This window comes from Pteropus medius, unplaced genomic scaffold (genome assembly GCF_902729225.1).
Source record: "Pteropus medius unplaced genomic scaffold, Ma_sr-lr_union100, whole genome shotgun sequence".
Taxonomy (NCBI): domain Eukaryota; kingdom Metazoa; phylum Chordata; class Mammalia; order Chiroptera; family Pteropodidae; genus Pteropus; species Pteropus medius.
In genome coordinates this window covers 2,261,648-2,285,367 of record NW_024340701.1, presented here as the reverse complement: position 1 = coordinate 2,285,367, position 23,720 = coordinate 2,261,648, and the positions used below count along the sequence as shown (strand labels likewise).

The 23,720-nt window shown below is 40.6% G+C and overlaps 1 protein-coding gene across 12 annotated transcripts in view; it reads right to left on the bottom strand.

Annotated features, from left to right (window-relative positions):
- Positions 1–23,720, bottom strand: part of MAST2 (microtubule associated serine/threonine kinase 2) — a 178,475-nt gene that overhangs the window by 15,998 nt on the left and 138,757 nt on the right. For 9 of the 12 annotated variants that reach the window (XM_039884734.1, XM_039884820.1, XM_039884751.1 and 6 more), the window contains 7 exons: positions 23,619–23,710; positions 14,287–14,362; positions 11,727–11,747; positions 9,845–9,923; positions 7,641–7,795; positions 5,642–5,717; positions 2,966–3,175 (listed from right to left, as the gene is read on the bottom strand). In XM_039884734.1, the coding sequence (XP_039740668.1) occupies positions 2,966–3,175; positions 5,642–5,717; positions 7,641–7,795; positions 9,845–9,923; positions 11,727–11,747; positions 14,287–14,362; positions 23,619–23,710 (709 nt within the window). The remainder of the gene's footprint in view (positions 1–2,965; positions 3,176–5,641; positions 5,718–7,640; positions 7,796–9,844; positions 9,924–11,726; positions 11,748–14,286; positions 14,363–23,618; positions 23,711–23,720) is intronic. The other 3 variants (XM_039884760.1, XM_039884801.1, XM_039884810.1) reach the window with 1 other exon arrangement.

Sequence of the window (23,720 nt, the reverse complement as noted above, 5' to 3'; positions counted from 1 at the left end):
TAGTTTCCCTTTCTTGATTAAACTACTCTGAGTTACCTTCCTATTACCTGCCATTGAAAAATACCAACCAATCTGGGAAGTCAAAGTGGAGGAGTCCAATAAACAAGCTGGGAGCACTGGTCTGGAGTGCAGGAGAAGAGGGAGAGAAGCGGCCACAGATGGGAGTCCTAGGCAAATGGATGACAACTGAAGACACGGAATAGGGAAGTGTGAAGAAAGAAGAAAGAGGAGAACGGACGCTCAGGATGGTGCCCTGTAGAGCACCAGCACCTAGGAGATGGGCAGAGAAGGAACTTGTGAAGGGGCAGCAAGACTGGAGACTGGAGGGCATAGTGCCACAACAATCAGGGAAGAAAAAAGATTGAGGAGAGGTATTCATTATGTAAAGTTGTGTAGAAAGGTGAAGAAAGATGAGGACTAAAAGAGGTCATAGGATTTGGCCAGTTAGTTTCTTGGTGACTTTTGCCTGAACGCTTTAGTGGAGTGGTGGGAAGGCAAAGTAGAAGATTGAATGGTATATAGATTGTAAGGAAAGAAAAACAGCAAGTGAGGACCAATAAAAAAATTGGTTATGAAATAAAGACAGAGGCTGGGCATCTGGTGAAATCTCATTTATTCTTTTAAGACAGCCTAAAAATCAACTCTGTGAGGCCTCATCTAAGTCTTTTGCCCCTCAAGAACGAGAAATAACTGCTCTTTTCTATGTTCTCCTAGCTGTTTGCTCATACCACATCTATCATGTTGTTTTATAGTTAGTTGTCTATCTCTATAGCTACACTGTACAGCCTTGTGAATAGAGAGGCTGTCTTTCTTTTTTGGCTTCACTCACATGCTAAGCATAGCATAGTGCCTCTTATATAGCAAAGGTCAGTCAATGTTTGTTGACTAAGTGTTTAAAAGTGTACGATCTCAGGCTCTGGAATAAAACAAACCTGGGTTTGGGGTCTAGCTCTGCTATTTAAGAAATGAGTTACCTTGGGCTAATAGCCCCTTTAAGCTTGGGTTTCCTCATCGGTAGATTTAGGGAATAATAACAGCACTTCCCTTACAGTGTTGGTGTGTTCTATAAATAACAGTGATTGTTATTATTTTAAATGTAAATCTTACCATGCCACTTACTCTTCAAATTCATCCAACAACTTTCCCCTGCAGGTATCCTTCACTCTAGTCATGCCAAACTACTTAATCTGTAATTCCTGGAATGTACCAATTTCCTTTATACCTCTGAGAGTTGTTTATACCATTTCCTAGGTCTGGTGAACTCCTTACTTTATCATCAAGACTTAACTTTTCCTGAACTCTCCATGCAGCATCACTATATCCTCTATGTTCAGAACTGACCTCTAGGCTGCTCGTCAATCAGACTTACAATAATAAACACAACTGAGATAATTCACATGAAGCACTCAGTATAGTGGCTGGTACACAGTACACTTTAATAAATGAAGCTGTTATTTTTACTGTAAGTACGTGTTAATGGGTCTGTAACTCCAGTCGCCAGCGGAGTCCTTAAGCTAGAACCAGCACTGAACTTTTTTTTTGCATTCTCAGAGCTCAGCAAATAAGGGAACCAATGAATGCACTGGCTCCATATTCAGTGCTCTTCCTACTGCACCAAGCTGACCCCCAGGGGCAATGAGTCTGGGAAAATGCCTGAAGGTTTGGGCAGGACTTTAGCATTTCAGAACAATCTTAGATGTACAAGCAACCTTGGAAGTCACTCTACACTGATCCTTTACTTGATGCTGCAATCCCTGATTCCTATCCACTGTTGGAAAACAGTTCAAAAGTTATTCTTAAATAGAAACAAATAGCTGCCAGTGATTTTCATGAGACTTTATACAATATTTATTCATATTTGTATAATGTTTGAATTTAAGTATGCCTTTGAAATCAGAAACAAAAAAAGATTTTTGTAAAAGGAAGTACTTTTTCATCTATTAAAAGCTTTCTCACTGTAACTCTTGCCCACTGGACTAGTATGCCTTTTAGGGGACAGAGAACAATCTTCTACCTGTTATACATGAGAAATCTAATATTTGACTGCAATAATCATGATCATCTTTAGTTATCCTTTCTCTAGATTCCCTGCTCCTGGTTTCTAGAGTAACACACTAAAGTCCTATTTGCTCTTTAGCCCTAGGTTCTCAGCTCAGTTGGTATTATGGCAGAGCAAGGCCAAGGTCTGAAGGTAGCAGTGGTCTGGGCTGGGAAATACTCTAGTGACGTGAAGAGCCCTGAGGACACAGGCACATCTCTTCTCCCTTCAATTGTACTAATGGTGTAATAGGGGGCAACTGTGATCTGAGTGGGAAGGCATCCACCCACGTTACTGGAGAGGTCAGTAGGAAAATGAGCACCAGAGCATGGGGTGGTAGCAGAACTCAGTGTCTGCTCTGGTCTTGACCATCTCTGGATCACTTTACTTTTAGCCTCTCATAAACTTTTCACACTGGGGAGGATCAGGTCTCTAAACACATAGGTCCCTAGTAGAGAACTTCCCACTATGCAAATAGAATGTTAATAAATAAACCCATAGTGCAAGCCTTGGTCCTGTTTTCCCTTGGCTGAGGAGAAACAGTCTGAAAGCTTTGCTTATATCAGTTATTTCTACCACAAGAGAGCCCGCCATAGCCACGGGGGACACTCTTTGGCTTTGGGTTACAAATTTCCTAGTGAAATACTACCAATGTTGGTGCCTTGGGCAGACTACTGGAATTAGAAGGTGGAAGGATACACAGAACTGAGTTCTTCTGATACCAAAACGGCTTCCTTAGTAATGCAAAGGACAGAGGAGGAACCTAAGTCTATCATCACCACACCTGGGGGTAGCCCTGCACACTAGCAAGGAGGTGGCGAGAAGGCCGAGAAGACTGGGAGCACCATTAATGCCTTAATCTTAGGTTGGGACTGCTAATCCACTACTGCGTGGAGGATTCACCAGAGTTCCAGCTCAGACACTCACATCTTGCAGAAGTTTCTCTAAATTCTCTTGAAGTTCGTAGAAGTACTGTGATGTAATGAGGCCACTCCGAGATTTATCCAGGCAGTCTCGGGCCATCTCAATCACCTGATGATGAATAAAGCTCAAGGCTCCATCTGCCAAAGGCAACACACTGTCTGGAGTGTTGGAGGAAATGAACTCTGCGAGGCGCTCTTCCATTTGTGCGGTGGCCTGGGAATAAAAGCAGAAAAGTGAAATTTCCCTTCTAGTTCCAGATTAGCTGGAGCTAAACCTGAAGGGTCTGGCAATAGCCTAAGGATGGGCTCTGTGATCCTGGTTTGCTGATGTTGCATTTGGGGAAGCTGATGACTGAAAATGTGGAAAGATCATCTACAAGTCAAGTCAAAGCATAATCAAGGCTCTCTTTCACCTGGCCTTGTGTATCTCCCTACACTCCTTTAAAGGCATGCTCTTTTGCTCTAAGGATATTGAAGTATTTGTTCTCCTCCTTCATTATGCTGTTTCATGCCTTGGTCTGTTTATGCTATTTCCCGTGTATAGCATTTTCACCTTGCCAAGCCTGCCTGGCAAACTTCTATTATTCCTTGTAATCTCATTTCAAACATCTCTCCTCTGGGAAGTCTTTGATTCCCTCAGGCAAACTAGGGTTTCCTTTCCTCTGTTCTTCCTCTGGACCTCTCAACTGTGCAAACTTCGTGTATGGACATGATGGTTTCTAACCTTCCTCTGTACTGGGAACTTCAAGTCAGGGAGAGTTTGATTTATCACTTGACCTTAGGACCCAACAGAGCTAAGCAGATGCTCAGAGTGTGTTTATTAAAGGTGAACCTGCCTGGTCACAGACCTGGATCCTCAGCAGAACAGAATAGGGGTCTGGCTCAGAAGCCTCTTGGGGACCTTACTGCACACTCATGTCAAAATGACAAATAGATATCAGTTAACAAGTTCTAAGCTGCCTATCTAGAAGTTGGCCTTTTATCCTTTGCCACTGGGTGGCGATTTCTGATTTCCAGTGTGTGTGTGGGTATGAGTGTGTGTAAACATATATATATGCACATACATAAAGATGTTACACACACATATACATATATATGAGGGTGCACGTGTGTGTGGAGAGAAAGACAGGAGTGGGAGAGGGGAGAAGAAATGGAAGAGAAGGAATTTTAATACATTTTCTCTAACAAAATTCATCTTACACAAATGACTTGGAGACATGCACATAAAACAAACAAAAAAAAGGAATGCTGGAAAGACAATACAACACCAAATATATAAGGAGAAAGGAAACACGTGAGATGCATTTCTAAACACTACACATTCCCAAACTTCTTTATAAAGGATCAAGCATAACAAAGTGATTTCTCAGCTGTAGTTCTGCCCCTCTTCCTTGCTCTTATTCTCCAAGGTTAAATAACATAGACCACAGGGCACAGGGCAGCAGAGAAATAATAGCTAACACTTACTGAGTGCTTACTATGTCCCGGGCAGCTTAGAAAAGCTTAATGTTCATTAATCTTCACCAATTCCGTATGAGATATGTTTATTATTCCAAATTACGGGTGAGAGAAATAAAGCTCAGAGAAGTTAAATACTCTGTCCATAAAGGGTCATATAGTTAGTAAATGGCAGAAGCAAATTTGAACCCAGTGTGGTTCCAGAATCTGTGCTCTTCTTTATTGCCGTGCTTCACTGTGCATGTCTAGAGGGAAAGCACAAGGGCTTCACACCATTTCTCTAGGCCACCGATGTGTGTCCAGGAGACTGAACCTGACTCTAGAGGAACAGGGAACCACACTGCAGACCCTAAATAAAGATGAATAGGTAGACCCAGGGAGGTCTAAACAGAGGGCGAAAAAAGAGGCTGAGGACTCCATGCTACCTGTTGTCATGGAAAGGGAGCCTACATCAGTCCCCTGGTTCTCTCTCACGCAGAGCTGGCTGTGTTCTGCAGGAACGGGGCCCATTGTCAGAAGGCCAGGTCAGAGTATACAGGCATGTGGTGTTCAAAAAGAAATGCAATAGGAAGCAAGGTCCTAGTTCCACACACAAGGTTTAAGGCCAAACTGCAGAGTTGTGAAGACTATTTCTCCCTATTTTCCTCCCTCAGCATTTTCTTGCTTAAAAACACAAATTCAAATGTGAGCAAGCAACTCTGAGATCTCTGTCTCCCACCTTACTGTTCCCTCTAGCAACTTCTTGCCAGTCCAGCATCCTGCTGTCTGCACACTCTCTGGTGCCTGGGAAGGAGGCCCTGCTTAAGAAACCCACATCGAATGAAGGTGCTCTCGGAATGCAAACCCTATTCCAGGGAGACCCTGACTCATGGATCCCAATGTGTATGGTGAGAAATAAGATCTGCAATTCTTTCCTTTCCCACTAATATATGGTGGGCTTCCTTTTTGACATTTCCCTCCAGATACCTTTCCCTCCAGGGAGTGGAGAAGTAGAGGCTCTGCAATTATGACGCCCAAACTCACAGTCCTCTGCTGCCTTCCTCTGCCCCAGCAGTGGAAGCCCCTGTGCTTGTACCCTCTTCCCGCTCCTGGTATGTCTCTGCTCTTCTCGATTGCCTCTGGAGAAAGCACTCCATCCCCTCGTCCCAGCCTTTCCAGAGGGGCTGGCTGCAGGTAGCCATCCTCGGGGGTATTACCAGTCTCATGTAAAATGGATCCTTACCTTGGGGAATCTTTCTTTGTATACATGATTCATCATTATTATTTCACTGTCATAGGAAACTGGGGACCGTCCAGGACTAAATAGGAAAGAAACAAAGTGTTACTTTAGTACCACGGAACTATCGAGGAGAAAGATGGCCACCTCAAGCACTCCTGCTCCCCTGCTGTCCGAAGTACCCACACATTCCCACTTTAGAAAGTGCTGAGTTCCTCATTCCTAGAGCTGCCAGCACACCTTGTTCAGCTCAAAATGGTACCACCTAGAGTTGAGCTACCTTCCTATAAGAAGCTTGGCTTTTACAAGACCTCTCTCAGGGTCTGAAAAGGCTTGAAAAGAAGACCACTCCTGAGCCCACTGGTAGCTTCTTAGGATGGTCCTCCCCAGAACAGGGCTCTTTGCCCAGTCAGATCGGGAATACCTCAGTATGTTCTAGGAATCAAATAGAATCACCACCACTAAAAACAACCAGAAGGAGGCAGTGTGTACCTATATCTTTCCCCAAATAAGCTGCAGCTAATAGAACTAACTTGGGCTCTGATTTGGGAGACGAATAAGGCTGATCTAGTCTGTAGTGAATTACAGGCCTGGGGAAGAAGAGCCTGGAGTGAGTTATAAGCCTGGAGTGAGTTATAGGCCTGGGTCATCTAAATCTTCCCCTTTGGCCCATGTGTGGTTATATCCCCTTAAAGTTTTCAAAGTTTGAGCCACACGACTGAATGGATATTCAGGTCTTGCCCAGTTTGGTGCCCCTGGCACGTGATCCCATGATCCCAGCTGACCTAGGTTCAGAACTGTTCCTTTCTGCCTTTCCCCCTGGAGTGGGCCGTGGTCTGCCTGTTGCATCAATGTACATTACCAAGCATTTTAAGAGTAATATAGCAGGGATTTCCCTGAGGTACTGTAGTCTTCTCAATCTCAGATGGCCTAAAAGGTACATTTTACTCTGTGTGGATTGTGGAGCACCAAGATCAAGGTGTTCCTCTGTGTATGGCAAAGAAAGACATTGGGATCCACACTACACATTCACTCATTTGTATTTTTGATCATTTGTACTGCAGTCCCAGTCATCTTTATCATTCCCTGAACTTGAACCAGTCTGTGGCCTGGCTCAGCTCACCCTCTAACACTCACAGTCAACATTACCTGAGGGGATTTTTCCTGGGAGGCACTGTTCCTTTGGGCCTCCATCTGAACATGTTAGCCAATTATTTCTCAGGGACTTTGGGAAGCTGAGCTTAGTCATTAAAGCCATGCTCATTTTAATCTACACTCTATTCCTTAACCTGGAATTCTGGTATAGATTTACTGGCTCATACCAAAGAGAAGAGCCAACTAATCTAAGGAATTCACAGATAAATCAGCTGTTAAGGTTTGTTTGGTTCGATGAGCCCAGGTCTGTCAGGGAAATGAGACAGATTCAGATGGGCATTTAATTCTGAAATGGGCTTCTTCCCCAAGTCAGCCACAAGTGTCTTCAGCAGCAACTTTTTTAGATGGCTTAGTTCATATCCCCTGGGCCTCTGTGATCTGCATCCAGGTAAACTATCAGAATAAACACTATTACTCTCCTTTTACTGAATGGGCTCTAAAGTACATTTCTACTGCTAACTACTTTCAAAGAAAAAGAGAGAGAGACTACTCAACAGCATCATCAGGGATCTCTTGGGGTGGTGAGTTGAGCTGTATCCAAAGTGAAAAAGGGCTTGAGCTTCACTACACTTGTCTCTTTTGAGCTATGGGCAATATGCTATACCAGGGGTTGGCAAATATGGCCTGAGACCAAATCTGGCTGCTTTTGTAAATAATGTTTACATAATGTCTGTGGATGTTTTCCCACAGCAACAGCAGAGTTAAGTAGTTGCTACAGAGATTGTATGGCCTACAAAACCTAAATTATTTATTATCTTGCCCTTTATAGAATAAGTCTGCTGGCTCCTATGCTGTGCAAACAAGCTGAGCGCCACAGGTCCTGGGGCCGTGGGCAGAGAGTATCCCTCACCTGAGACTACGGGAACGGGGTCGCATGGCTGGAGATTGCTCTTCCTCCTCATCTGGTACGCTCTCCGTGCTGAAATGCTTTGTCAAAAAGTGCAGCTCATCAGCTGTAGGCTGGAAGGGCAATTGGTGTAGCTTTTCCTGCGAGGAACATGACGACTAGAGGGAAAAACAAAAAATAGCATTAAAGACATGTCTAAGGACAGTCCAGGATCAGAAAAGAACTGAAAAGGGTCAGTTCCCAGTCATTGTACATCCAAAGTCAACCCAGAGCAGACATTCTTTCCATTGTTCCCTTTAGCCTGCACTGTGCATGATCCCATCCACATCTACCCCTTCAGGGTCCTCAGTCCTAAGGAAGCCAAGGCATTAGGGTTCTCCACAAGTTTTGCAGGGAGTTGGACCCAGAGGGTCATGAGATGTGAGAGCTCCGTAACTACCTAGGGAGCCTCTGCAAAAGCAGATTCTTCTGCATTGAAACTTAGCCCTCAATAAAGCTTTCGGCTAGTTGGAATAGCAAGTAATTAATAAATCACGCTTCCTGTAGGGAAGAAAATTACTTTTAGATCTGGAACTGAAAGATTAGACTTGACCTGAAAACAATTAAGAATTCTAAACATGGCCCAGTGACTGAGATTCCAGACAAGAGCTCCCTGCTAATCACAACAGAACTCGTGAGGGAGTGAGCTGTGCTACGCTAGTCATCCTGCAGATGTAGCCATTGCCGAGGCACCCCTACAGCTCCAGGATCAATGAATTTCCCTTTTACTCAGAGAGAAGGCAAGTCTAACACTATTGGCTCAATTTCTGTTCACCGACTGATTGAGAATCTGGGGTTTAAATGTTTAAATCCATTTAGAGTCAAAGCTGCAGCATCACACTGAGAGAACTCTGTTGCCAAGTTAAGCCTCCAGACAAAGTGAGAAATCAGATTTTTATTTTTTGCTAACAGTGCACACTTCTCTCCTAGAATGCTATAATATGTGAAGTTATAAACAGCTAGTGAGAGGTCTCCACAGGGCTCTGTCTTGGCCACATTTTTATAAATGAATAGGACAGAAATTGCAAAAAGTATCCTCACCCAACTGTAGCTGACATGAAGCAAAATTGGTATTTTAAGTATCCCAATAAAATAAGCTGGAGCAATGGGTTGAGCCCATTAAAATTTATTATATATATATATATAATAAATTTTATTATATACATATATATATATATATATATATATGACTCTTAGCTTGGGTTTAAAAAAGTCATCTATTTGAATAAAGGATTATGAGGAAAGGTATTTACTAGGGAAAGATCTGAAGCTAAACAGTTGCAAAAAGACCAATGAGATCTTTGGATTATGAGTAATACTGAGGTCAAGGGAGGAAATGATACTCCTTTTACCTGCTTGGAATTCATGAATATAGACAAGCCAAGCTGAGAAAACCTGAAAAATGGTGGAGGACATGGAGAATGGTCACCCAGTCTGTGGTCTGATTTTACATGGCCTGCAAAGCCTACAATACTTACACTACTTGGTCCTTTACAGAAAAAGTTTGCCAACCCTCTCATCCTAGCTTGAATTAAAACTTGCTCAATGAGGAAGACTCATTTTAGTGTTAATTGTTCATAGCAGCAATTAGAACATCTATTGTGTTTTAGGCTAAAACCTTTTTTAAAAGAAACATAGGTACAAGTTTTAGAGGCAGGGCCAACTTTTTTGCTGATGCATACCAAATTTAAACATCAAACAACAATTACCTTTGCCTTTTTTTTTTTTTTTTTTGAAAGGAAAAGGTGAAAAAGGAAGAGGAGGGTCTACCAGGCCTTTGGGACACAGAAAGGGTTATCTGCCCTTGGTTGCAGTCCTAGAAATAAGGTGGGGAGAGTACGGGAACCATGCTTCAGAGCCCCCATGCCTGGCCTCACTGGCAAAGCAAAACTCCACCCTCAAGTCCTCTGACTTGACTAGGATTAACTGATGTCCAGGGAGCATGCTGGCTAATTCTTTCCAAAGGTGTTTGATGGATCTGGCTCTGGCTGTTAGGGGCCATTAACCCTCTGCCCCACTCAACCTTATCCCCAAACAACTTCTTTGAGTTTAGCTTTAGAGGAAAAGTTGAGAACCACTTTGCAACACTATAGGGATAGAGAGCAATAACCTGTAAGGAAGTATTTCTTAAGGGTGAAGGAGGTATGGCTACAGATTTGGCTACTTACTGAGACAGTAGAGCTAGGAGTGTTGGTTCCATAGCCTGAAGAAGGTAAAGAAGCCAAAGACCAGCGCCGTCCATCAGTCCTATGTAAGAAAAGACTTTTAGGCAATTTCTACAGGACACCACCCTGAGCCTAGGACCTGTCTGTCTCTCCATCAGCACTGTTTAGGGCAGTTGGTTCACTTCCTTGTGTCAAGACAGTACTGTTTGGTCTAGTACATACTTGCAGGTCTCTCTCCTACATGGGGCCTACTGTGTGTTTTCCACTGCGAAGACAGACATCTCTGACTATAAAGGGATCCCGTGGCTTTAAGTAAGAACATGTTATATGATAACTGTCGTTTTGGAATAAAAATCTTTACAGTCTCAATTTATTCACTTTTAAAGAAGCAATGACAGAGGACACCAGTTAAAGGCATCATGACAAGGAGAAAACTGCCACTGAAATGCAGCTATTTCTTCTTTTGAAGGCTCCATGTGAAGAGCTCTTTGGTCTTCCCCAGGCCACTGGGTTGACAACCAGGAAGAAGTGGACTACCATCTGGGTCTGAGTATGAATCAATCAATGGCAAATAGTCAAAGGCTACCTAGGATCCAGTAGGACCCATAAAACCAGGCTTTGAGAATGTTTGCCAAAGAGTGATAGTAGCTTTATGAAACATGAGTAAGGTGGCATAGCCTTGGCTGTACATGAGATTTGGGGGGCAGGCTTCCTGCTGCTCTTGGGAGGATGAACCCTAAAGCTCTCATCATAAAAAACCACATTTATTTGCTTTGCTGTAAAGAAAAAGATCAAGAAGGTATCTGGTCTGAAGTTTTTATAACATGGACAAGTGAATCTTTCCTGAACTGTGGATGTGCTGTAACACAAGTGTTCTTTCTTATGGAGCTTGCGGGGTATAGCCTGCTCTGGTTCAAGTTAAAGAAAAACTTATTTGCTGCTACCCACAGAACCTTAGAAAATTAGCAATGGAGGACCTTAAAAAGTTAAGTTCAATAACCTCAGAGAAAACACTAAGACTCAGAGATTTTGGTGATTTGTTCCAGGCTTCTCACTTAAGAGGGGTAGAAGGAGGCAGGGAGAGGAAGAAGAAAAAAGAGGAATCAATCTTGCTAGGGCTTCTCCTTTTGACGTACTCCTCCCCACCCCCACCAATACCTAGCAGGTTTTCCTACAGTGTTCTGTTAGGGGGTAGACCAGGGTTCCATGCCACATGCACATCACTCAAACTTCATGCCACCCAGGCAGCTAGCTCTGCTGGAACCTAGTCTCTGAGGCAAAGAAATGACAAGGAGGCTGCTCAATCATGATGTTCTCTCTGACCTCTTTGTTGAGTCCTGGGATCTCTACATAAGAAAGCAATTCAACTTCAGGAAAACAGAGCTCAGCAAAGATGGGACTAGTCTAACTCCGAGAGGGTTTTCCCAAACCCTTATCAAATACACATTTTCACAGGTGAGTTTTCCTCTTTTAAGGAGAAATGGAAACCAATTACATAGCAATCGTTTTTCTGTAAACTGAAGACCAGGGACCACCAGAGTCAGAAAGAAATGCCAGTATAGGATGCCTCCATTTCCTCTGCCTGGTCATCTCACTGGGCAACTGAGGAAAGTTGTGGGAATGAGGGTGACTTGTCCCTACGCTCAGAAGCTTGAAACTATTTAGCAATTTCTGCCTCTAAGCATATGAGCTCTGAGCCTGGGTTCCAGCAGGTAGAGGGGGCTCCCTTAGGGCCTCTTTGCTAGATATGAAAGGCCAAATATTCCTACCCACAGTCAGAAAAGACTCATTACAATCAGTTCCCACCAGCACAAAACCACAAACCATTTTGTCTGGCCATGCATAGCAGTTTCCCAGCCCCTTGCCCCATCACATCCGCTATTACCTGTCTGCTCTGTGGCCATGGCTGTAGTGAAAAGACACACATTATAAGTGAGAATCAAAAGGAACCAGAGAGACTGATCTGTTTGACCCCTGGTATTTGGTCTAGCTTGGCAGAGGCAAACTTTCTGTTTGGGAATGTGCGTAGTTTGAAGTGAAACTGTAGGACAAACGGGTCTATTCTTAGCGTGTCATCAAATCTGCCTTTTGTATGATATTCCAAACTAATGCCATCTTATAAGATGTAATCTAGGAAGCACAATTCCTAAATACTCTGGCAGGGCTGAAGTCCTCCCCCAACCCCAATACTTAGCTGCTTTCCCTACTATGGCCTATAAGAGGGCAGTTCAGGAGTCCATGTTCCACGCACATGACTCAGACTTCGTGCCACCCAGCAGACCTGTTGGATCTCCGTGATAATACCAGGCCCCAAAGCCCCCTAGCCGAACCTACCCCTAATGCCCAGAGAATGAAGTAGATACAGGGGCACCAATGGAACATGCTAGTCCTTCTGCCTGGGATGGTCTACACACCTGTGTTTTCATTCCCAACAACGGCAGCCTCTTTCTTATCCTTTAGATCTAAGCTTAAAAGTCAAACTTTCAGAGAGGCCTCACATGACTACCCAGTATAGATCCTTCAGCCCCATTCCCTTCTTATACTTTCGTGCAGCATCATGTTCTTTCCCTTCATGGTACGTATCATAGTTTCAAATTATGCATTTGTTTGTTCCTTGTTCATTATCTTCCCCACCACTCATTCAATCAATAAGCAGCGACTGAGTGCTCATTATACACCAGGAGAAACAGCTTTCATAATATTAAGGTATCTCTATTAAAGGTGCTTTAATTCTAGTCGAGGGGAAATAGAGAGCAAGCAAATAAGAACATATCAGGCACTAGAAAGTACTAGTTTGAAAATAAAAATGGATGATCTGATGGAGAATGACAAGGAGGCTCCTTTATATTGCATAGTTAGGAAAAGCCTCACTGAGGAGTTAACATTTAAGATGAGAAATGAAAGAATGAGTTAACTAGGTGAAGATCTGAGAGAACACCATTCCTTACAAAGGAAACAACTACACAGACTCTACTAAGTCTATGACGTTTCAAGAAAGTAGGGGCTATGTCTATTTTGCTACCACTATATAACTAAGTGCCCAGTATAGTGCCTGGACATACTGGGTACTCAGTAAATATTTATTGAATGAATGGGAAATGACTCAATGCCACTTACAGAGATCAGTCACAAGCCTTGCTATCCCAGCTTGGACCTAATCTGAAGCTCTAGTTCACACATAGTTAAGACAGGAAGTTTGGGATCAGTAAGACTTTCCAGTTGGCCTGGAAAAACAAATGCATCAATCCAGCAGATTCTTATACTATTAAATGTTCCTAACTAATTAGAAGCTACACAGGGTAGAAGAGATGAGTCCCTGGGACAAACTCAGATAATATTTGTTTTGAACAAGGCAACAGGGTCAGAAGGGGCACCCAAGTCAGCCACTGACCTTCTCCCAACCTGTACATGTCTATTCAGTTACAAAGAATCCTAATGAGGAAGGGGGTGAGTATCTTATGGGTTGTCATTTGAATAATGAGCTGATGATATTTCAAAGAATCTGCTCTTTTTCTGTTATCTTTTGTAAAAAAGTAGCCTAAGTACAGAAATTGCTCTTAGGTCGAGCTGTATACATCATTCTCTATCCATTAAAGGTTCCAAACCTGAAGCCATGATTTTCTGGAGGTCTTAATATCAGAGACTGACTCTAACTGAGGATATTTTTTAAATAAAAATAAAAAATAAAATCAAAGAACATCAACTTTGCCAAGAATTTTAGAAAATGTCCTGAAAAGTAAATCATTGTATATGGAGCCTTGGTATGTGGTTTGGATGGACTCATTTCAGTCAGCCTGGTATTTCTCCAGAGGTCAGGTGATACCCTGGCAATGGGCTGAGCTGTCAGGATTGCTAGTATGTGCCAGAGAGAAGTTTATATCACTTCCAGAGATGCGTGAAATGTGAGGAGGCATATAAGCCTGGCTCTGTAATGCACAAAATCTTTCCAAATTCATGGGAGGATAAGTAAAGACCCGGTAGTCTCTTTATCTCCAAGGAGAGGAGGCATGTAAGGCTGCTTCCACCTCCTTAAAACTGGCTGGGTTCGAGGAATAAGAATATAATTTTGAGTCCTCCTAGGAAGAGAAGGTGTTTTCCCATCAATCACATTAAGATAGCTCTCAATCAAGAGTATAATGTTTTGGAACGTACCGGTACCTCAGGAAACTGGGGACTTCTGCTTAGGATTATAAAAATAAATCCATGTTTAATATCTACTTGACCATTTGAACACTCAAATGCAAATGCCAAGAGCATCTAGAAAGCAAAACTTGAACAAAATGAATATGACCTCGGTGAGGAAAGCAAGGAAGGAATTTTGGTGGCTGGTAGCCCAAGTAAACACACTTGGAAGGGCAGTGCCTCAAAGGCGGAAGCTGACGTTAACTGACATTCATGCAAGTGCCACACGTGCCAGTCATGTAGTAGGTTTTCTATCAACTTACCTACGTGCAGGAACAAAGGAAAAGTGAGCAGGCGCATTTGGAGAGAAATTCCGGGGGCTGTCCAAAGGACTGTTACCTGTGGACAGAAAAAAAGAAAAGGAACCCTTTGTGAGGTTTGTTTCTGAGGAGGGTTGAGACAACCTTTAGGAAAGAAATCTTTCCCTAGCATTGTCAATTAACACGTATGGTTATTTTTTCAGGCCCACTGTTAGTTTAATGATTCTCTCTTTTTAAAAGCTTGGCAGCCCAGAATTTTGTCCCTGTTTCCAAGTTGCCTTTAACCATCTATGTCTCCCAGACATCCATTCTAGATCCAGCAGCAACTTTCCAATTTCCTGCTCTTCTAGGAACACCTCAGGCTCCAATATGCCTAGTCAAGTTAACCCAACTTTCCAAAAGCTTAAAGAACTCATGCAATACACATGGCATGGCCAAATGCTCAAATATTTCTCAAAGGGCAACATAATTCCTTGTCCCAAAGTCTCTTGCACATATATCTCTGCAGACTGCAAGGAAACAATGGAGCAGTAGCTCTAATTAAGGAAAGAAAAACCCTAACAACCTATAATTCTATACTCCACTATTGCGTGATAAAGAATATGGTGGTCTTTGTCTCTGGTTCCTGGAGTGAGCCTCTAAATCCTTGGAATGTTCCAAGTGACAGGAATGCCTGTGGTATTCATGGTGGTGCCTGATAGTTTATATAAGACTGGGATGACTCAGGATGACGGCTGGTCATGCCAGAAAACCCAACTCATTGCATGAAGCCACTATTACCTTAATACCAAACCAGATAAAAATATTACAAAAAAAGTATAGACCAGTATCTCTTATGAACATAGATGTAAAAATCCTCAACAAGACATCAGAAATATAAAATCAAACAATGTCTAAAAATTATATACCATGACCAAGTAGAATTTACTCTAGGTATGCAAGGCTGATTCAACATTTGAAAATCAATTAACATAATCTACCACATCAACAGACGAAAGATGAAAACCCTTATAAATACATCAATTAATACAGAAAAGGTATCTGACAAAATCTAATACCCATTCCTGATTAAAAAAAAAAAACCTCAGCAAACTAGAAACAGAGGAAACCTTCAACTTGATAAAAAGCACCTGCAGAAAACATACTGCTAACAACAAATTTAATAGTGAGAAACTAGATCTTTCCCTCTATGATTAGGAACAAGGCAAGGATATCCCCTCTCACCACTCTATTCAACTTCATACTAAAGTCTTAGTTAGTGAAATAAGAAAAGGAAATCAAAGGTAAATAGATTAAGAAGGAAGAAATATAATTGTCTTTGTTTGCAGATGGCATGATGTCTATGTAGAATTCACCAAAAAAAAAAAAACCAAAAAAACAAGAAAGCAAGCAAGAAAAAAAAAAGTCACCCCTAAAACAACTAACTAATAAGCAATTATAGGAAAGTTGCAGATACAAGGCTAATAAAACAAATCAACTGCTTTCTTTTATACCAGCAATGAAGTGGTAGTTGGAATTAAAAATATAATTAACATTAACATAAAAATGAAATGTTTATGTACAAATTTAATAAATTTATGTGTAAATCTATATGCTATAAACTATAAAACTCTGATGAAAGAAATCAAAGATCTAAATAAATGAGGTGATACTGTATGTTCATGGATTGGAAGACTCAGTATTGTTAAGATGTCAGTTCTCCCCAATCTGATCTACAGATTCTATGCAATTTCATTCAAAATCCCAGCAAGCTAGTTTGTGAATGTCAACAGATTCTAAAGCGTATATGGAAAGGCAAAATAACCAGAATAGCCAACACAATACTGAAAAAGAATGAAGTTGGAGGAACTGACATTACTTAACTTCAAACTCACTATAAAGCTACAATGATCAAGACAGTGTAGTATTGGTGAAAGAACAGACACACAGATCAATGGAATCAAACAGAGTACTGAGAAACAGACAAACAGAACTATAGTCAATTAACATTGACAAAAGAGCATATGCAATTCAATGGAGAAAGCATAGTCTTTTCAACAAATGCTGCTGGAACAATTGGACATCTATATGCAAAAAAAGTGAATCTAGACACAACCTTTCACAAAAATTAACTCAACATGGATCATGTATATGATCCTAATATAACATTGCCTAAATGTAAAACACAAAACTATAAAACTTCCAAAAGACAGCATGGGAGAAAAACAAGGTAACCTTGGCTTTGACAATAAAATTTTAGATATGAAACCAAAAGCACAATCCATGGAAGAAAAAAACTAATAAGTGGGATTGCATTAAAATTAAAAACTTGTGCTCTACCAAAGACACTGATAAGAGAAAAAGGCCACATTCCAGGAAAAAATATTTGCAAAACATATATCTCAAACAGACTTGTATCCAAAATGTACAAAGAACTCTTAAAGCTTAACAATAAGAAAACAACCCAATTTAAAAAAGGGGTGGAGGATCTGAATAGACAACTCATCAAAGAAGATATACAGATGGCAAACAAGCATATGAAAAGTTGCTTAACATAATTAGTTACAGAGAATTGCAAATTAAAACCACAACGAGATACTCACATACACCGATTAGAATGGCTAAAAAATGGACAATCTCTCATGCTGGTGAGGATGTGGAATGACAGGAACTCATTCATTGTCAGTGGGAATGCAAAATGGTATAGCTACTTTGGAAGACAGTTTGGCAGTTTCTTATAATGCCAAAAATAATCTTATTGTACAATCCAGCAATTACACTCCTAAGTAATTACAGACCTAACTTATTATGGATCAACTTACATTTTTTTAAAATTTAGCTTTTGTTACTTAGTTTTATTATGAATGAAAAATAAGCCTCACAAAGACATGTAGCTCTCAGTGGTAAGAAGTACATTATTGGCTATATTTATTAGACTATATACTCATTTTGCAATTTATCCAAAATTTTATCTTCTGTGATATCAAACAGTTTTTCTTGGAAACTAATGCAAAGGTTTATAATGTTTTTATATTTTTCACAAATAGGTTATGGCAGAGGTAAGAGCTAACACTTAAGAGGGCTGTAGGGCAATCAGTGTTCTAACTCCTTCTCTCTCCCCCCAGGATTCTATTAGAACAAGATTGAGCATATAGGAGATTTTGCTGCTAATGGACTATGAATTTCAGAAGGTACCTTAGATGAATTTCAAGAGTCGAAGAGGAATGAGAAAAAAGGGACAGAACAGGGAATATTCAAAGATTTATAGGAATTAAGAGTGTAGAAGATGGGAGAAGCTGGTATCTGGGGGTTCCTGTGGTGACTGTGGGGCAGGGGAAAACAAAATTAGCTCCAGTGGATTCAAGGCAGATATATGTGAGGAGGCTACAAGAATTGGGAGTAAAGAGGAGTGGATTACTGGGACTTGACCCAGGATGATAGGAGCTAAAGGCTTAAGGAAGACATACTTTTAGTTTAAAATCAGATGATATGTAACAAGCATCATATAAATATGCATGCTCATTTACCTGCTAATCTTATTCCAAAATTTATACAGTATATTCCATGCCTATATATAAACCCCAGACAGTTTTTGTACATATAAACAAAAAGAACATGAGGATGGATATTTGTTGCAGTATTGATTACAACAGTGAAAAACTGAAAATAATCTAAATGTCTGTGCTAGCTACCAGTTTAATACCTCTCAGCTCCAAATTCATCCGTCAATACTTGCTCTGCGATTAAGAAGAGAATTCCTTTAAGCATTTTTCCTTTATAGTGAGCACAATGTTAAACTTTCTCAGTAGAGGGTGCTGGAGGGACACCGTAGAAAGAACAGGCTCCTGGTGTAGTTCCAGCAACTGCACCATCAGTTGGTGATGTGGGAGTGAGGACATGCAGGGGTGCTCTGACCCAGTCACATACTGGCAACCTTGCATCCCTGGCCCAACTTTCCACAGCTCTCTCTGCATGGATGCTGTGTGCTCTAGGCATGCACATACTAGTGGTCCAACTCCCTCTGCTTGCCTGCTTCATTTCCTGTATCCTGGGGTTTGTCTTCCACCATTCCTGAGGGATATAATGTGCTCCCATTAGCACCTCCACTCTCTGTGCAGGCCTGCACACTGGCTGTGACTAGCTAGTGCTCCAGAGGGCTGCTTCCTGATTGCTCAATGACTGTGGACCAGCTCTGGCATGGGCAAACATCTCTGCTATCCAGTGGGCTGCAATTACACCTTCTCCAATGTGGTCTGAATCGAGCCCACAGGAAGCCTGAATCCAGTCTAGAGAGAGCCTTTTACCAGGTCTGCTCTTCCTTGGGTACTTTTCCTCGGCTCTATGGTACCCTTATAGAGTTCTGTTACATCTGAAAGTTACTTTTATTGTTGTAGTGAATTATTTTATTAAATGTCATCTGTTTAAATCACTGTGTGGTTTGTCTCCTGACTAGGCCCAGACTGATACAATGTCCATCAATAAGAAAATAAACATGTAAATTGTGGTACAGTTATACAATGGCATACTCTATAGGCAATAAAAATAAATGAACTAACTTCTGTGTTTCTGGTCTGGCATATAAGAAGCTGAATAAATGGAAAAAATAAACAACTCTTCTTAAATCTGTCAGAAGAGAAGAGCAACTCCTGCTCCCAAAATGAGAGAGACAGACAAGCGGATACAGAGAATAACAACTTACCATAGTAGAAACCCATGACTAGAAACCTCCATAGGAACCAGTGCCAAGGTGGGAAAACCTGAACTGTAATTGATAAACTGCTAGAGACTCAGTGTGCACAAGTCTGAGAGCTAAAAACTCTGGGCAGATGTAGTCATAGAGGGGTCCCCATACAATTGTGAATTTTACCAGGAGTTCTACCAGCTCCTCACAGTGAATATCTGAGAAAAATCCCCTCAAGCTTCCAGCTGGGGGTTAGAGTAAAAGAACCATTCTGAGGTACACCAGAGCACTCTGTTCTAAACAAGGCCTGTCCTTAGGATAAACTATTTCACCAGAGTTTAACCTGCTGAGATTTGATCAAAGCCTAATCTACCGCTGGGAAGGGAAACACCTAACTCCAGCCCCTTCCAGCCATTCTGTTCCACTTAAGAGGAGTCGCAGAGGGGGACTAAGAAGCACTGGTGAAGTTCACACTCCAGAGGCACAGGCTCTAACTATAGAACATTTTCCCTCCTCAACACCTTACTACTACATTACTAAAGGCCTATTTACGGCAGTTCTTTTTACGTAGTACATTATATCTAACTTTTAACCAAATATTATAAGGCAAACTAAATGGGAAAACATGCAGTCTGAAGAGACTAAACAAACATCAGAACCAGAGTCAGATATGACAGGAACGCTGAAATTATCAGAGCAAGAATTTTTTTAAACTATGATAATATACTAAAGGCTTTAATGAAAAAAGCAGGTAACATGCAAGAAAAGATGGAAAATGTAAGCAGACATGTAAATTCTAAGAAAAAATAAAAAAGAAATGTCAGAGGTCAAAAACACTAACAGTAAGGAGAATGCCTTTGAAGGGCTCATTAGTGGAACTGAAACAGCTTTGGAAAGAATCTCTGACCTTGAGAATATGACACTAGAAACTTCTAAAACCAAAAAGCAAAGAGAAAAAAACCCAAAATAAATAGAACAGAATATCTAAGAACTGTGGGATAACTACAAAAGGTGTAACATACATGTAATGGGAATATCAGAGAACAGAGAAAGAAACAGAAAAAATATTTGAAATGATAACTGAGAATTTCCCCCAAGTTAATGTCAGACACCAAATCACAGATCCAGGAAGCTCAGAGAACATCAGGCAGGATTAAATGCCAAAAAAAATTACACCTAAGCATATCACTTAAGAAACTAGAGGGAAAAAAATACCTTATTTAGAGAGGAGCAAGATAAAAATTATATTCAACTTCTCAGAAACCACACAAGCAAGAAGAGAGTGTGGTGAAATATTTATTGTTGAAAGGGGTAAAACAACAACAACAACAACTCTGAAAAATTATCCTTCAAAAGTGAAGAGAAACAAACACTTTCTCAAACAAAAGTTGGGGGAATTTTTTGCCAGTGAACCTGCCTTACAATGAATTAAAAGTTCTGAGAAAAGGAAAATGATATAGGTCAGAACTCATATCTATATGAATAAAGGAAGATATGGGTCGGAAATGTAGATCTACATAAAAAAAAAAATAAGTGAAGGTAAAATTAAGACTCTGATTTTTTTCATAGTCTTAACTGATCTAACAGATAACAGTTGGTTGAAAATAATAACAACAATGTATTTGATTATGTACATTTACATACACACACACACGTATATATATATAATATATATATGTCATATATATATATATTATATATATGTATACTGCTTATGTATGCTTATGTATAAGTGAAATAAATGACAGCAATGACACAAAGGACAGAAGAATTAGGATTATTTTGTTATTATAAGGTACTCACACCATTTGTGAAGTGGCAGTGTTATTTGAAAGTGGACTTGTATTAGTTGTAAATGTATACTGCAAACCCACAAAAAGTTTTTTAAAGAAGTATAACTGATAAGCTAAAAAAAAGGAGAGAAAATGGAATCATATAAAATGCTCAGTTAAAACCACAAGAGAAAAATAACACATGACAAAAATAGAAACAACACAGGCAACAAATGGAAAACAGTAACAAATATAGTCAATAACACCTTAAATAACAATTATAAGTATTTAGATAGAGACTGTTACAGTAGATAAAAAAAACAAGACCTAATTATATGTTGTTTACAAGTCATTTAAATATAAAGATATATGTACATATATAGATTAAAAGGAAATAGATATATATTGTACTAACACTAACCAAAAGGAATTTAAGGCATATAACTAAGGAAATAAACCAATCTAAAAAGGCTACATACTATATAATGCCAACTACTATATGACATTCTGAAAAAGACAAAACTGTGGAGACATTGAAAAGATTTGTGATGCCGGGGGTTGAGCAAGGGAGGGATAAAAAGGCAGAGAACAGACAATTTTTAGGGCAGTGAAACTATTCTGTACGATACTACAATGGTAGATATGTGTCATTATACATTTGTCAAAACCCATGGAATGTACACCACCACCAAGAGTGAACCCCAATGTAAACTATTATATGGACTTTGGGTGATAATGATGTATCAATGCAGGTTCATCGATTATAACAAATGTGCCACTCAGGTGCAGGATATTGATAATGGGGGAGGTTGTACATGTATGAGTATGGGGTATATGGAAACTCTCTGTGTTTTATGCTCAAAATTGCTGTGAACCTAAAACTATTCTAAAAAGCAAAGTTTACTAATTAAAAAAAATCAACTAGGAAGCTTCCATTTCCAGAATGGCTAAGTAAGTGCCCCCTGAACTGACCTTACTGTGGTTGTAATCTACTTATATATAGTAAATATTTAATATTGAGCTGAAATGTATGAAATAAATGGACCTACTTTCAAATCAACAGGTCTCATATTACTCAACAGATTCCAGACTTCAATGTGAAGTCAGAGTCTAAGAACATCCTGGGGACCCAAATACCAGGATCTATAAGATTTGAGGATATAAGCTGATGTAAAGTTTGATCTGCATGGAACATTCAGTGCTGACTTTCTCAACATATGAATATGTTTAGAGTCTACAGCCATGAGTTGGGCTTTTAAGTCAATTCTTCCTCCCTGGAACTGAGCTCCACAGTGATTTGGGGAGAGATGATGATGATGGTGACAGCTAACATTTATGGAGTACTAAGCATGTTACACATATTAACTTAAAGCGAGAGTCCACAGACCCAGGCAGGCTGAAAAAGCCAGATGATGTTCTCAATCAAAGCCACCTGAGTACGGAAGATTTAGTCCTAAACTTTAACTTGCCAAGAATCTAAATAGAGAGATAATCATCTCAGAGAGGAGCAGCCAGTAGTAATGACTGCCCAGTACTCACATTACAGTTAGGAAACTATGTACAAGGTCTAGACATGCTAAGTTTATTTCTATATGATGAAAAGGCCACATCAGATATATGCTGAGTTTTTACAAAGCTCCAGGATAGAATGTGCTATCTGAGCTAATGCATAACTCAGTCAATTTTGTCGGGGAAAGTACCTAACCACAATGAGACCTTTGCTTTAAAAGCCAAGTATGTCATCAATTCCCTGGGTCCCCCTGTACTCTTGGTAGTGTCTTCTAATGTAAGAGTTAGTGTTTAAGAGTTTAATTGATTCGGGGAAAAGGGACATGAGCACAATGAATAACTGGATCTGAGCCCAGTAAAGTGAGACCCTCTACCCAAGGACAAAGATCAATTTCAGAATCAACAGACTCTCAAAATGCTTAAACAACTACTCCACATGCACCCTTACTTTCTCCCTCCAAAGACACAATAAACCGTGAGCAAAGAGACAAACCCAAGTGGAACAGATCTGTCTTATTAGGGTTCATGCCAAACTGTTTAACGGCTGTGGTACTCTTTCATTGCCCAAAGACAGACAAGGCCCATGGCAAACCCAGGAAGCAAGCTTAGAATAGCTTTCTATGGCTCCAAGCCTGCTCCATTTCCATCACCCCTAGGTCTAGAACTTCCACTGCAAATAGTGTAGCAATGAACAATGTGGTAGTGCAGCAACCCCTTCAGCAGAGCTGACACCCTATATCTGGCTCCTCTGGGATGCAAGAATATGTACCTAGAGAAAAATACGGCTAACCCAAATGAAGTCTTCTGCCTCATAATTTTTATATATTCCTCAGCTAGAGGCAAGTAAATCAGTCCTTATACTGTCTGGAGGAGCCCATATGGAGCAGAGTCTAAATGCATGAGATCATTTGCTTCATTTCCAATACGTGAAATCAATGTCAACATAAAACAAAATTTCTCTCACTTTTGTTGACTCCTGTTATAACAGAGGGAAAGTTATCAGAAGTCCCATGAGGCAGAAAACCACCTCTGTGAGCTCTGATCCTTGGGCATGGTAGGACAAAAGGTTAATGGAGCCTTCATCACATGGCTCCACATAGCTGGAGCCATAACACTCTCAATTCACTAGAACAGAGGCCATGGACCCAGGATACATACCTGGCCCCAAGATAAGCACAAAACCAAAAGGAATGTTGAAAAGTCAAGGCCATAAGTAACTAAGAGTCAAAAAGAGACGAACACATTCTCCCATAGAAAGCATGCGCATGAGCTCTGTATGCTTCAGTCAGCCAAGTGAAGTGACGACAATGTAATGTGTTGAATTGCACAAAGTGAGAAGTAGGAAAGAAACTGGGCATCTTTCATCCCACATTTCTTAACCTTCAAGTACTCACCAGTGTGGCCATGGAGTGGTGAGTGCGGCCGTGGTAGGGTAGGTGATGTGCTAGAGGTCACAATCAAACTCTTGCGGTTACTTGTCCGACAACTGCAATGAA